Raw genomic sequence first — 14,590 nt, 5'->3', positions numbered from 1 at the left:
CTGGGTCTACTACTAAGTAATGCAATTGGCTAAATTGTACGTAACTGACTAACAGTCTGTTTTGTGTCGATGTAGTTGTGGCTGACAGTGTTAACGTGTACATTAATTGTGTCGCATGACACATATACAAAATATGTCACATATTGAATTAATACATTTTAGTCTTACTGCATGAGAACTAAGAGGCGCTCACTAACATCTAATTACAGATAATCTTGTCAAAACTCACCAATTATTCCATATCGGCCAGAAGAAGTAATTACAAAGTGTTTGATATTTTGTCCACATTTACCCACAAATTGGTTGATATGTGTGTTGGAATTCTTTATCTGTTCTGCTTCTTTTGTAGGGCATAGACCAAAGCTTGATGATCAGTCCCGTGGCATTCCAGCACCTTTACCAAACACTGCCCTCCCTTTTAGCGATAGATTATCAGAATTGCACAGTTTTCCTAACGTTGCATGCAGGCCGCAACAGTCATCTCCGTCTTGTGCAGTGCGAGGAATAAACACCACCAGCAGCTTTCTTGGTAAATATATTTTACAACAAATTCTGTCAATGATATAGCCATAGACTTTTACATGGGTTGCCACGGTAATTATGGAGGAATGGTGGTTAATTCCGTAACTCATTTTAGCACCCAGCCGATGAAGTAAATTTTGCCACCGTATGGAAAAAATCAAGTAAAACACAATTTTTGAAAGAAAACATAAGAGTCATATTTATCAAAAGTATGAAATATTGTTATATGCTAAATTTCAATCAGACCTATCAGATAATTGTGAGTGTTGTTGGAGCAGTACTTAATAAAAATCATTTTGTTTGCTGTCTTTTTTGGGAAACAAAAATCCTAGGTTTACTTGCCAAAAGTTTGATTATCTTTACTGAATATTCACAATTGCTACAGCTTTAAGCCTCAATGCAGTTTTGAAAAGGGGTCTTAAAACTTTCTAAGTGAAAAAAAAACCAAAGACCAAAATGTGCTTCTAATGTATTGCGACTGATGTTACAGTTAATAAGACATTGTTAAGAGAGCTGCATACTGTGACCGAACATAGAACATAGACACTGCACAGCTTCTACACGGAACTGGTAGCCGGTCTTGTACTGGGTTCACATGGAGGTCACCATAACTAATACATGGTTAATGCAACCCTCTCTGTCTTACACTCTCTCTCTCTCTCCTGGTTCACTTACATATCTCTCATCAAAGTTTAATGGTGGAGGAGATTGTGATAAGAGGCCAGGAGGAATCTGGAAAAATAAATAAACCAACAAGATTGATAACAAGGCTGCAGCATCAGGCATTCTGTAGTGGTATGCTAACCGTGACATGAATTTGCCCCAGTTAAATCTTGTAATAATTTGGGCATTTTTTTGAGTCATTTACCTGCAAGGTGGGTAAGGGGATGGTGGGGTGGGTGGCAGGGGTTAGTTATACATTAAAGGGTGAGGGTTGGAAACACAAACTTGATACTAGGTTCATAATTTTGATGGCTAGAAGTTGTTAATTTAAGCCTCAAATCAAGCTTAATTTTGTGAAATTGTGGGTCCTGGTTAAAGCAACATAATGACTCAATTTCAAAGCGGGGGGGGGGGGGGGTTGGGGGTGGGGGGAGTTGATTTTAAAAATAAATAAAGAAGGTTATGTGATGCTGTATGCAATATTATCATCTACATCATTCAACCATCTGGAAATTAAGGAGGTCGGAGGAGAAAACTATTCTAGTCATGATCATGGTATTTATGGCCTACTTGTTATTAAATGTCTCCTTCTGTCAGAAACACCAAGATATACCCGCAGACCCCCCCATAGAAAAAAAAAAACTGAGTTCAATTTGTGTCTTAATTTATGTGGGTAGATTTCCAAAAAAAATCAAAAAAATCTCAGTGACTGTGGATAGGTTGAAAGGTAATCTGGAGAAGTATTTACATCAATTAGTGCAGATTATAACATCACTCACAGGGTCAACACAGGTGTAAAAGGTCAAGCCCCATTGAGTTTGAAAGGTCAAGGCTTTTCCACTCTGCAAATTATCTTGTTTTCCTGTAATATCATTGTTCTCATAGTAATAGAGAGGTCCTGATTTCTGGTTGAGAAATAGACTCTGCAAGCAGTATTGTATTATTGAACTGCTTGTGGATCAACTTCAGTGAACTTGGTTCGAACCACTGCCTTAACAATAGAACTGTTTGATAAAGTTTGTGAATACACTTTCCACCTCGTCAAACATCAAACGTTGGAAATTTTAACGCCACCCAGTTTATGGTGACTTCAGTCTTGAAAGTCTGCCAATTGATGTTTTCTTTACCTGAATGTAATTATTTGCGACCGAACTGTAAACTTTGCACCTGTACATCTAAACTTTACTTCCTAGAAAAGCTGTAAACAACTGGTGTGTAAATGCTAAGACTTTAAATGAATGGTGTTGGTTCACTATTCACTATATAAACAATGTTTGTATCACAAATAGTTGTTTCTGTTTATCTGGCAGTGTGCGTAGTATGTAGGGTGGAATCTTTGCCTTTAATTGTTCATAGGTCAACGATTGCTTCCAGCCTTGATAAGGACTAATCGTGAGGCAAATTATCCCCTGTGACATTGATGATAAAAAATACGCCTTCCTGAAGGGAAATTGTTTGCTGAAAAAAAAAAAGGGACTGAATACAATATGGCTTCCTCATTCTGTACCTTTGGAAAGAAGGATGTGTATTATAAGCCTTGTGATTAATCAGTCTGTACGTGAAGTGTAGTAAATAAAAAAAATTAAAAAAAAGGAAGAAACTTTGTTGGAAGAAAGAAATATATATTTCAATGAGTGTAGATTTTACATGACTTAGACTTGAGCTGTTCTAGTCCTAATTCCCCTTCTCACTTCTAGTCTGCTGTCCTCCCATTCCCAATCCCATTCCCATCCCATTCCTATCCCATTCCTAGTTGATTAACTGTATCTGTCCTCGACACTTTTCCCATTTTATGTACACACATGTCTGCAGCATCTATTCCTTGACCCTCCAGTCTGTTGGTATTCCTGGTCTGCTGTATGTCCCTCTCATCACCCCATTCCTGTTACTGCTTGTCTTTGCCTGTCTCCTTATCTCTTTCCCAATTTATGTTCCTGTTCCAGTCCTCCCAACTTTTATCTAGTATATCCATACATAATACATATGTGCATGTATCCATGAATATATCCATGCACAAAATACACATGTGCATATATCCAGGCATATATCCATGTACCGTACATAATACATATGTGCATATATCCATGAATATATCCATGCACATAATACACATGTGAATAGTTCTGTAGTTCCAGCTGCTTCAGTGTGCTCTCCTTTGTTTCTGTTTCCAGCTACCCAAGTTGATGCATTGATTGACTAGTAATGACTAATTTCTGCATTTGTCCTTTTGATTGGTGAACTTATAAATATTCAGTAGTAATTATTCTGTAATGTAATATTCCTTACACATATAGTAATGTCATCATTATTACTGAGCTTCTCAAGTGATTAATCATGATTTATCATGAATATTCAATAGTATCTCTTAAAGATCTGCAATGTGGCCCCAATAATCTGCAATAAACTAAAATTAATCCTCACAAAATTGTGAAATAAATCCTTTTCTAATATTCTTTAAATTACTCAAATTAAATATTATCCTGCATGCACTTGTCCGTACTATTTTGTTTAATTTAATTTCAAACAGGTAAACATGCCTATTAGCTTCCATATTTCAAGTTAACCCTCCACCCCACCATCCACCCCCCCTCACCCTCTCAGTTAGGACATAGTCTTGCATCAATCAATAATCATGGATGATCTTTTCATTGCAAGTTCTTGATGTTTAACATTGATTTATCATAGTTCCAGGCAAAAATCAGTTCTCTAGTCTTAGGATGTCATTGGCCTGCCCAGCTATTGGCGAAAGCCTGCTAGCCTAGGTGTGTGTTGCACATTTGCGGTGCCTCTAGGCTTCAATATTTTATTCGATAAGTGTTAGCTACCGAACAAGCGAATCGCCCCAAGTGGCTGAAATTTTTGTTGGAAGCGACTCCAAATTGTCTGCAGCCCTAACTCCCAAGACTCAGTCCCACGGTTACCCAGCCTAAGGGGGATATTGTAAACAGCACAGCTGTGTCTGACTAAAAGTATAGCTTAAAAAACAGGGTAAATGATAAAATGTGCCCGTAATGTCTAAATGCTTTGGAGAAAAATTATTTTAAGTCCAGAATGCAATGAACTCCGGAGCCACTAAGCATGAAATACATTGAAAGGGGGGTGTCCTTCTGGATAGCTGGTTGTTTGTTTTCAGCAAGTGCATCGTTCTCTCGTGGAATAGTTCGTTGACTCCGCTCCGACGTTAAGTGGGATGGGTATAATGCATTCTGGTTTTTCCAGGGTGGTTGTTTCTTCAGAAAAAGTAAAAAAAATGATAGGCCGTCTGGGGGAAGGAAGGAAATCAAAATGTTTTTGTTTTGTTTTTTGGCGAAATGTAGCCGGAAGGTTCAACAACAAAAAATGAGAGGATGGAGCGCTCAAGTGCGTGCTAGCCTAAGAATCTGTGATTGAAATTAAAAAGAGCAAGTGTGTTGTACTTATCAGTGAGACAAACTGGCTTCGAGCGGGCAATTACTATATAAATTAGAAGAAAATGAGGGTCTGGGAAAAGTCGGAGTAATTAAAATGGAAGAAACCTGAATCTACTGCGGAGTTCAAAGAAACCTCTCGTGCACTTTTTTTGAATAGTGAAGGGTGATCTTGTACTTTGGCGGTAGAACGTCAGTACAGCTCCTACTCGGTTTACAGAAAGTAGTTTGTTGCTGGTAGTTTCGATACTTTTTATTGCAATCAAACTTGCTATGAATGTGCGCAGTCTGTTTAATTATGTAGTAGATATTGTTACAGTGTGAATGTTTATAATCTCAAACATGTATCATGTCATCAAAGTTGAACTGTTTGTTTAAGTATATATTAAATTACGTACAAAAAAAAAACCCCAGAAGACTGTCAATCGTCGAGGAAAAAAAAACAACCGTTGGATATAATGCAGTTCGCCATTTTTGTGTTCTGTATTAAACCTGTAAATGCATATATGCATTATATTCAAACTGTGCCAAGTATATGTCATCTGTGTGTTAATTGTCTTAACCTTTAACACAACTTTAACACTGTTAATCACTTGAAGATGTTTCTAACGGTTTTGTAATAACCTTTCATAAAGCTGTGACTGGTATTAACGGGACAAAACCAACATTTGTAATATTACCTATGGTACGACAATTACCATTGTGCCTGGAGACAAGCAAGTTACTGGTACACGCACTTCCCTGTTTCTATTGTACCGTAGCCAATACTGAAAAATTCTGTATGAAGGTTTGTAGTCGTGGGGAAATCCCCAACTAATTTTGTATGCTGCCTTTCTGTAGCATTAATTGCATTTCCTTTGATTTTCTCTGAAATGATTGAGGGACTTGCGAATACAATATAGCTATTGTAATCTAGTTAAAGTATTACATTAGTCCACATTCTTGCTGCATACAGTATTTAAACTCCCACATGAGTACACAGATAATTAAGTCGCCCTCCGAAATGGGTTCATCTTGAAATCTAGTTGTTTTCATTAGGATTTATTTCTAATGACTTATAAATGTAACCATGGTTTCGTACTGTAGTATGGCACTGAAATTCAAATTCAGCCTTTTTTCTTGTAGTACTATGTCAGGTAATTTATTTTGAATTTAACGAGTCCAAAAACTACCAATCAGCCAGTCCTTTAGCAAACAATTTGTCTTAAAACAACAGAGAGAGAGAAAGAGAACCCTAACACCATTAATGATTGTTTGGATAGAGATAATTGCTATGAACAACTTGTAATCCAAGCTGCTAAGAAAAATTGTATTCCATTTTGGAGATTATCACAGATTTGATGATCCTTCTCAAAAAAGGCTGAAGACTTGATCAAGTCTAAATATGACATCATCAAGCCGCCTGTGTTTCATTTTTCTTATGTTGTTCTTTTATTTTGCATTACGATATTAATTTTTTTGATAATGGAGATGGGTTTTGCAAATGCTGTCAAATCTGAAATACTGAAGGTCTTAACATGACCTCATGATGGCAGCGGTTTCCATGTCAACACCTTTAACATATCGACTTGGAAGTACGAAAAGAAAAAGTAGCAGGTTTCAGATCCCAAAGTAACAAGATTTTCAGATCCAATTGGCATAATGACATTCACAGATTTACATAAAGACAATGCCTGGATACGACTATTAAACTAGGTCATCTCCCAAACCGAGCAAGATTTTCCCTAGCTACTTGGGGGGGGGGGGAGTTGTTAATTGTTGTGTAGCAAGATTTCTGTCATATATAAGCTGTAAACATCATGTTTGGCTTCATTGTCCCCCTTTTAATCTTCAATGCTAGATTTAAATTCAGAAGTCAACTGATTTGTTATTAATAATTATGGGTTTCGGGTCAACACTGTAATAAATTTTATATGTACCAACTACTGGAGTTTAATCTTCAATGCAAGATTTAAATTCAGAAGTCAACTGATGTGTTCGACTCGTAATTAATAATTATGGGTTTCGGGTCAACACTGTAATATTTTATTACATTTACGTAACTGCATATATGTAACCAACTACTGGAGTTCATGTGCGTTTCCTATACAGGTCTCTCTGTGTCCTATGGTAGTCTCATTTAGTCATTTCCATAGATTCTGGTAGCGTCACTCTTTAAATTCTCTGCTGTTCCCTATACCTTTGTTTGTACTTGTCTGTAGGCTAGCTAACACCTGTGAGTGGCATGGTGATTGTATAGATTCTAGTGCCATTACTGTGTTTGTGCTTGACTGCACACAGGAAGTTCACTCATAAGTGGACAATGTGATGAATGCATGGCGCATCAGTAACCGTATATAGAAACACTGTTGAAGGCCAAACTTTGTATCAAAACTTTGAAACAAAATTTACAACAGGCCCTCTAACTTGTATGAAGTTTACCTACAGTACACAAAAAGGGTTTGGTACTGGACATAAAGACACGTTTGTTAACAGTTTTTGTCTCTCTTTTAGAAGACACAAATTTCCTGTTTGTTTGAATCACATTTTCCTTCATTATTTAAGATGAATCTTGACTCATTAGGCCATTGATCAACATTGAAGCAAGAGTTTGTTATCAGGAAGCTTTGAACAATTCCTTCAAAATCAACCTAAAAGCTGCTTTAGGTTGTTAGACCAAAAGCAAGGAAAGTCGAATTTGTGCGAGTTGCATTTCTGTAGAATTTAAAAAGGTATACCATTATATACTTTGTTGAAAAAAATTAACAAATGGGTATATATTAATAACACAGGTGACATTTCAGTGCCAAATGGGGATTAAAAGCTTTAATTGAGATTAGCCAGGGATTTGCATCAACATTTGCAAGGGAATCAAAAAGCAAGAACACAGTACAGTTAATTTAACTTGGAAGAAGTCAAATGACTGAAATCTACAAATAGAGGGCAGTATGTGGCTTTTATGCAGTAGAATAAGAAGGGGTGCTACTGAATGTCCATGTGGAATAACAGTTTAGTTCTTGTTCTGTGAGGATTCACTTTGCATCATCCATGATTCACCTCTGTTGCTCAACAAATCGGGACAGTAAGGTAATAAAATTCTAAAGGGAAATTGTGACAATTAAAGATCCTTGAGGAGTCTGTGAATCATGGGGTCAGTACATTGAGTAGAATAGATTCACAAAAACTATTTACACAATGGATGACTAACAGTTAATAGGTACCACAAAAGTACACCAGTGTCTATATGGGCATTTATATATAACACCATCAGTGGTGATTGCGTAAGGATGGTTGAAAAGTTGAACTTGGATTGGTTTTTGCAAAGGAGTCTTCACAAAGGATATTGTTAGGGAAGAGTTGGGGTGGGGTTATACTCACAAAGGCTATTGTTGGAGGGGAGATGCCGGGTACAAGAGGGGGTGGGGGTGGGGGGGTGTCTGTTTCTTTCCTGGGAGAGTGAATACACCACTTAGTATTCTGAATGCATGGCATCCCAATACAAAAACATTGCATCTATGTTTAGTACATAATTGGAGTCATAATAGCTACAGACGGAAACGGTTATTTTCTGATGACCATGGTCTACCTGTGTTATCTTGTCACTAGAATAAGAGCAATATTGAAATGTTTTCTCAGTTGGAAACCAATGGCGCATTAGGTCAACAACTCCCTGATAAGATCTGAATGTGCCCGAATTTCAAGTTAGTCTTACACCAGTAGTTTGTATCATTTTGGTTTCACTGAGGGTAGTACTAGTTAAATCATTTCCCACTCATGATTTCCTTCGACTGTTAAAAAGCCGAGACAAGTGTAAGATATCACTACTAGAATCTGTCTACTGTAGAGTCCCTAGCCAATCAAATTGTATGCAAATATTTTCCTGGAAATAGCCGGTATAGATAGGAAATAGATCAGCAATCACAAGTTATTGACTGTCAGCATGAACTTGAATACTTAAGGTGAAACCATATGTTGCTAGGGTTGGCTGAACTTTCAGCCCATGGCCAGGTTATATGGATTAAATTATGATGTGCAGTGTAGGTAGGAAGGAAGGAATTCAATTTTTTTTTTTTGGTTGAGTAGGGTTATATAGATAATCAGGGATAAGTGGTAGTAATAAATCACATTTATAAATTATCTTTAAGACAGATCACAGAGTTATAGTTTGATTTTTTTTTTGATTACCTTTAGTTAGATTTGAACATGTACTAGATGCAGTAGCAGCACATCACTAGCTAAGTTGTATTATGAAAGCTGGTAACATAATCCTGACAGATAGGTAAAGGTTGCAAAGGCTACTTGACAAGCAGCCAAAAGTTACCAAGAAAACCCTACTTGCCTCGCTGACCTCAAAAAAAAAAGAGGAACTGTTCAAGAGGGATGATGTAAAAAGTTCAATGTAATTTTTGGAAATCATTTTAGTTCTAGTAAACAAAACATGTATGTTTGAAGGAAAGAAAAGAAAAGGCAACACTATTGATTCAACAGAACATATTCCAGATTGTAAGAAAAAGGACAAGTTGGTGTTATATGGTACCATCAGTCAACATAACTTGTTACCTTGGAGTTTTGAGCAAATGAAGCCCGTCGTCAAAGGTTTAACACTGTATCAATTGTCTTTGATGACACATTCAATAAATAAACTATTCAGTCTGTTGTGTTTGAACTTAAGTGCTTTTACAAGAATACAGGATATGATGAACTACTGAATACCACTACTCACTGGTAGTCCCATTCTTGTGTCTATTGACAAAGCTTTTGGGTTCGCCAGTTTTTGAGTTCCTAATTTGAAAAGAATACTTTTATGCTTGGATAATCAAAGTTGACCTTTACTTAACTTGAGAGGTCATAGCAATTTTGGCAACTACCCAAACTGGCTTGTATGGATGGTGTGTAAAGGGATACATACATCTCTGTTGTCCCTCCTCCCAGAATGCCTCACCCCTCTGCGGCTTTGGGCCCGGTTCACATGCTAAAGGACTGGCCCTTAAAGACTATTTTCATATAGAGTTGAATGGTCAGACTTAGGGGCAGTGGGGTGGGGGGGGGGGAGGGGGCTGGGGACAATATGGTTCTCATGTACTGCCTAAATAAATATTAGTTATAAACAATGAATTTTGTGATACCTCTAAGTTTTAATAAATCAGTTTATCTGAGCTGTCTGTTTTTTGTCCTAGCTATGCAGCCAATGATGACTCGGATAATAGAAACTGTGTTAATGAAATCAAGTCATTGAACTGAACATAACCTGATAGTACAATGGCTGATGCATACTGACAATGGTATCACCTTTTTTTTGATCTTTCAGACAATACTCAACAACAAGCAGTGACTAGGCCGGGATCATCCTGGGGATACTCATACCAAACAAGTTTCTACCCTCCTCAGACGACCAGTTCGCTTCAAATACCGCAAGCTCTGTCCGTCCCGGATTCGTCAACACAAATTGTTCCCGTCAAAATTGAGAGGACGATGGACTCGTCCAATCAGTTGACTACCTTGCAGCCCTTAGTGACCGAGTCGAATACGTTGCACGGGACAAACTTCACAAAAAATGATCATAAATATCTGAACCAACAAACACAGGACAGGTTCATCTACCCAAGCGCAACCACTGGAGCTAATTTCCCAACCACTTCCTCTATGCAGGTCATGTCTCCCAGTATGATGGATTCCAGCCGATACCTCCAAGTGGCGCAAAACCCGTTTGCATCCATTTCATCCCAAGATCTTTTCACTGCTAGTCAGAACCCTTCTGGATCATTGACATCGCCGTCTTTCTTGCCCGGGTCACCATCCTATCAACTGTACCCTCATCTGTATATGACCTCGCCGACATCCCACACCTTCTACGAGGGTTCCGCCAATGTACCGCAAATGTTACCGTCGTCGAGCGGGAGGGGCATGAAAGAGGAAAAGGCCGATCTCGACATGGACGACCGAACAAGAGACACGCCCACCGAGACGATCTCTCACCTCCCCGTCGACCCTTCTGTCTCCCTGCCACCTTACTGTACTCCACCTCATACCAACCCCACTAACACTGCCACAGCTGGGATCCAACTGGGTATGGGAATGGCCAGCCTGGACCATCACAGCCCTGTCAACCCCCTCCTGGGAGATGTCAATCCACCCATCACGTTGAGCCATCAAATGGCGGCTATGGAAGATATCAAAAGAGAGGACGTTTGGAGACCTTATTGAGGAGAGAGAGAGAGGCTGGCGATGGTAAAAAAAGATGCTTCTATGTAGGAGAAGAAGAAAACAGTGCTTCTAAAGTAACTGGGATCAATGTTTAGTCCACCATTTCTGTGAAGTCCCTTTGGACGAGGGTTATGTCAGCCAACCGCACCTTGTTGATTCTTCAAGAGATTCATCTTGGATTAATTTTGTTTTTTTTGTTTTGTTTTTTGATGTTCTTTGTTCAGTTTGATCTCGCAATCAGCAAACTCTGCCTTAAAAACCATCTGCAATGGATTATTTATTTGAACATTAAAAGCTTCATCTACTTCTGTGCATTAAGACCAGCTTTGTTCTGGTCATTGTCCTGCTAATTGGATGGTTTTGTTTTTATTTGAAAACCTCCCTGTTTTTATTTATTTCAGTGTTTTTCCAAAAAAAAACAAAAGTGGGAGGAGTGTATTAAAGCTGATCACTGTTTGTAAAATCATTTCATATTTTTGTGTGGAAAGAAAGCTAAGTATTTTTGTAAATATCTAGATGAATCTCAAAAGCATAGTTCATCATGGGAAATGGATCTATGTTTAGTGAAGACTTTAGTTGGGGATAGGGGTAGGAAAGGTGGGGTGGGTACGGTGGGGTGGGGTGGGTAGATTGATCCTACCATTCTCATATTTTCTGTTGTTATTATTTCATGTTTCTTGTGTTTTTCTTTGAGGCATTAAATGCCAAGAAATTTCACATCTGTGTGGAACTTGCCGTATTTTGTGGTTTGGTATTTTATTGTATATAGGAGGAGTTTAAGGGATATTATATGATTCTGAAGATATCTCTGTTATGTCTTTGTTCAGACAACGGACAGCTTGTACCAAAGTATTCATAGATGGCCGCTCTAGAGGTTGGAAAAGTTGTCCGACTTTGCAAAATTTTGTCAGTACTTTTTATCAACATTGTATTTTAGAAAAGTCCACTGAAAGGGTTGGAAGAAAATGACTATTTTTGTACATATTCGGAGACATTTGAATTTGGTTTCTAATTGCTTTTTTTTTTTCTTTGTTGGGGGGAGACCTGATGTCATTTAACCCTTTTTTGTTGTCAAAGGATCACAGACATAAAAAATGCAGATAAAAACAGATGGAGCTTAGAGAGCAGTTGTCATGATTTTGACAAACTTACAGAATTGTAAATCATAAAATATCTGTACTCTCTCGTCAAATATTCCCTGTCCTGTGTGACTTGTGATAAACAACTGTTGCCAAAAGTCAATCAAGAAATATGCTATTTAGATATGCAGGCACTATTGTGGCCTTTTCACCTATGCATACTTATGTATACCCAGACACTCACATTTTTTTTTTTTATTAAATACACTAAGGAGGTAACGAAATAACCTCTGGCCTGTAAGATGTCTGTCATAAACTTCCATATTTAATTTATATTAAATTATCTTGAAAAAATTAACTGTTGGCTATGATAATGTATATAAACCAAATATGATAATTTAATGTCACCTTTTGAATATTTATAAGTATAATGATTATTGCTTACTGTTTTTGATTTAGGTTTTTGAGACAAAAAGTTTTTGCAGGCTTTTTGTTGCAGTTTTGGGAAAATTGCAACTATTTTCTAGCTGTGACTTTCAAAAACTGAGATATGTAATATGTTCAATAAAAATGGAGGGAATGTGGGGGTGAGGGGTTACTTTTACATCTATCACTTTTAAAATCTTTGATATTTTGAATTCAGGGTATTATCCATACAAGCTAATACCCCCCTCTACGGCGTTACATGGTGCTCTTATATTGTAGTGTTTAGATTAATTGTAGATTGCTAGATTAAATGAAGATAATCATCACATCACCTAAAAACATTCCAAATAAAAATGTCATCCATGGGTGATGTGTTTACCTTCTAGGAGGCTTCTTTTTATCTCTGCAATTAGTTTTCTCTTTCTGTTTCTCCATCCAAAATTCATTGTTTTTTTACCCCATCATTTGACTGAAATTAGAAAAATGTCAGTACCAATATTGGTCAAAAAGGTCAAAATAAGTCTGTGGTTAGATGATACCCAGCATGCAATGCTTCCAGACACATCCAAAGTCCTATAATATTACTCCCTCCAAAGTCTGTTGGGACAATAGGTCCGCTGGTTTTGACTACTGGCCTTCCATAGTGAGTGAGGTCAGACCTGTTGAATATTCATTTATTGTTATTTCTACTTACATACCATCACTTGTCCAAGCATTGAACCATAAAACATCTCAAGTAGATTGTAACCAAAACGATTTTTTATTTTTCCGAATATTTCGACATCGATTTCATGCAAGTACAAATAGTTATTTTTTTTTCTATCATTTACTATATTTCCTACTACACTTTGGGATGGAACTGTTATTGTATATGTGTTTACTTCCTTCACTTTAATTTATAAAGATGTCTTTTGTTTTTATACAGCAATGTCGTCATCAGTATTGGAGATTAGAGATATCAGTATGAACTTGGAGCTACATCATGGTGTATCCATGAAAGTACATAATTATGGGTTTTCCTTGGGTGCTATATGGTGTAACATTGTAGCTATGTGGTGTAACATTGTAGCTATGTGGTGTAACCTTGGAGCTAAATGGTGTAAACCTTGGAGCTGTATGGTGTAACCTTGGAGCTAGATGGTTTAACTTTTGAGCTGTATGGTGTAACCTTTGATCTGTATGTTGTCATCAGGTACTGGCCATGGCATTTCCTTCAAGCTGTATTGTGTATCCCTAAATAACATGTTTGTATCCACTATCCATAGGATACCCATGGTGGTGCATCCTTGGAGAATAAGATTGCATGACCTTGGAGCTACATGGTTTAACCATGTGTTTCAATCATGCAATGCAATCTAAGGTGTTTACCTCACTGTTTTCCCCATCTTTCAGCTATGGAGCAAATGGTATTTTTTTTTTTTGTAGTTCTTGGGATAAACTCATTGGTTGTTGGTATTATGTACAGGTATTATGTACAGTAGGAGGAGTATACTGGCCTAGACATGAAAAGGTGAATAAGAAAACAAAAGAAGACAACAGAAACAAAAGAAGACAAAAAAAGAAGACAAATAAATTGATGACTGCAGCTGCATCATTCAAATGTTGCTCAAACCATACTCGCTTTAATAAAAAATCACCGAAAATCAATGAATTTTCACAGTTCCATTTATCCAACAAATATGTCAAATTTCGCACACAAATGACCAAAGTATTGCCATCTTGTTTTTTTTTTCCAGTTTGATCAAAGCCAGCATACTTCTCCAAGTATTGTATATGTCATCCCTTTCTCTGTTTCTGTTTTGCCTTTTTTTTTGTTTTTATCTTAAGCTGCATAACTTTCATTAAAAGTATTTTGATAAATTTTCCTTTTGTATTATGTTCATATTTTGTAAGAAAGCTTGACTTCACAACATTTTCTTTTGAGAAATATTGTGACCTTTTTAAATAAAAGTTATAAAAGCTACATTAACTCAACTCTTGGTTCTCTTTCTTCTTTTTATTTTCTTGGGAGGAGGGGGGTGGGAAGGGGACCTTTTTTTTGGGGGGGGGGACTTCAATATCATGTTAGTGCAAATAATGTTTTGTAAATAGCTTACATTAGAAATTAAAGTCTGTTTGAAATGAATGGACCCTAGGGTTCTCTAGCAACGCCCAAGTCAACAGACGTTGCTGAAACTTGCCAAGCAACAGTCTATGACTGCAGATCATGACATTACTGTGAGTTTATCACTACCAGTAGTAAATACAATTTCATACGTAATTATTGAAGAAGTTTTGAAACATATTTTCAAAGTCAAACTATCCGTTTCA

At 37.2% G+C, this 14,590-nt stretch overlaps 1 protein-coding gene across 3 annotated transcripts in view; it reads left to right on the top strand.

The window, feature by feature from the left end:
- LOC139963102 (runt-related transcription factor 1-like) overlaps positions 1-14,243 on the top strand; it is a 29,267-nt gene extending 15,024 nt beyond the window's left edge. For 2 of the 3 annotated variants that reach the window (XM_071963616.1, XM_071963615.1), the window contains 2 exons: positions 350-529; positions 9,880-14,243. In XM_071963616.1, coding sequence (XP_071819717.1) covers positions 350-529; positions 9,880-10,775 — 1,076 coding nt within the window. In that variant the 3' untranslated portion in view covers positions 10,776-14,243. The remainder of the gene's footprint in view (positions 1-349; positions 530-9,879) is intronic. The other variant, XM_071963618.1, reaches the window with a different exon arrangement.
- Positions 14,244-14,590: the final 347 nt, after the last annotated feature.

The sequence above is a fragment of the Apostichopus japonicus genome, chromosome 21 (genome assembly GCF_037975245.1).
Source record: "Apostichopus japonicus isolate 1M-3 chromosome 21, ASM3797524v1, whole genome shotgun sequence".
Classification (NCBI taxonomy): Eukaryota; Metazoa; Echinodermata; class Holothuroidea; order Aspidochirotida; family Stichopodidae; genus Apostichopus; species Apostichopus japonicus.
This window is presented reverse-complemented; position numbering and strand designations above follow the sequence as displayed.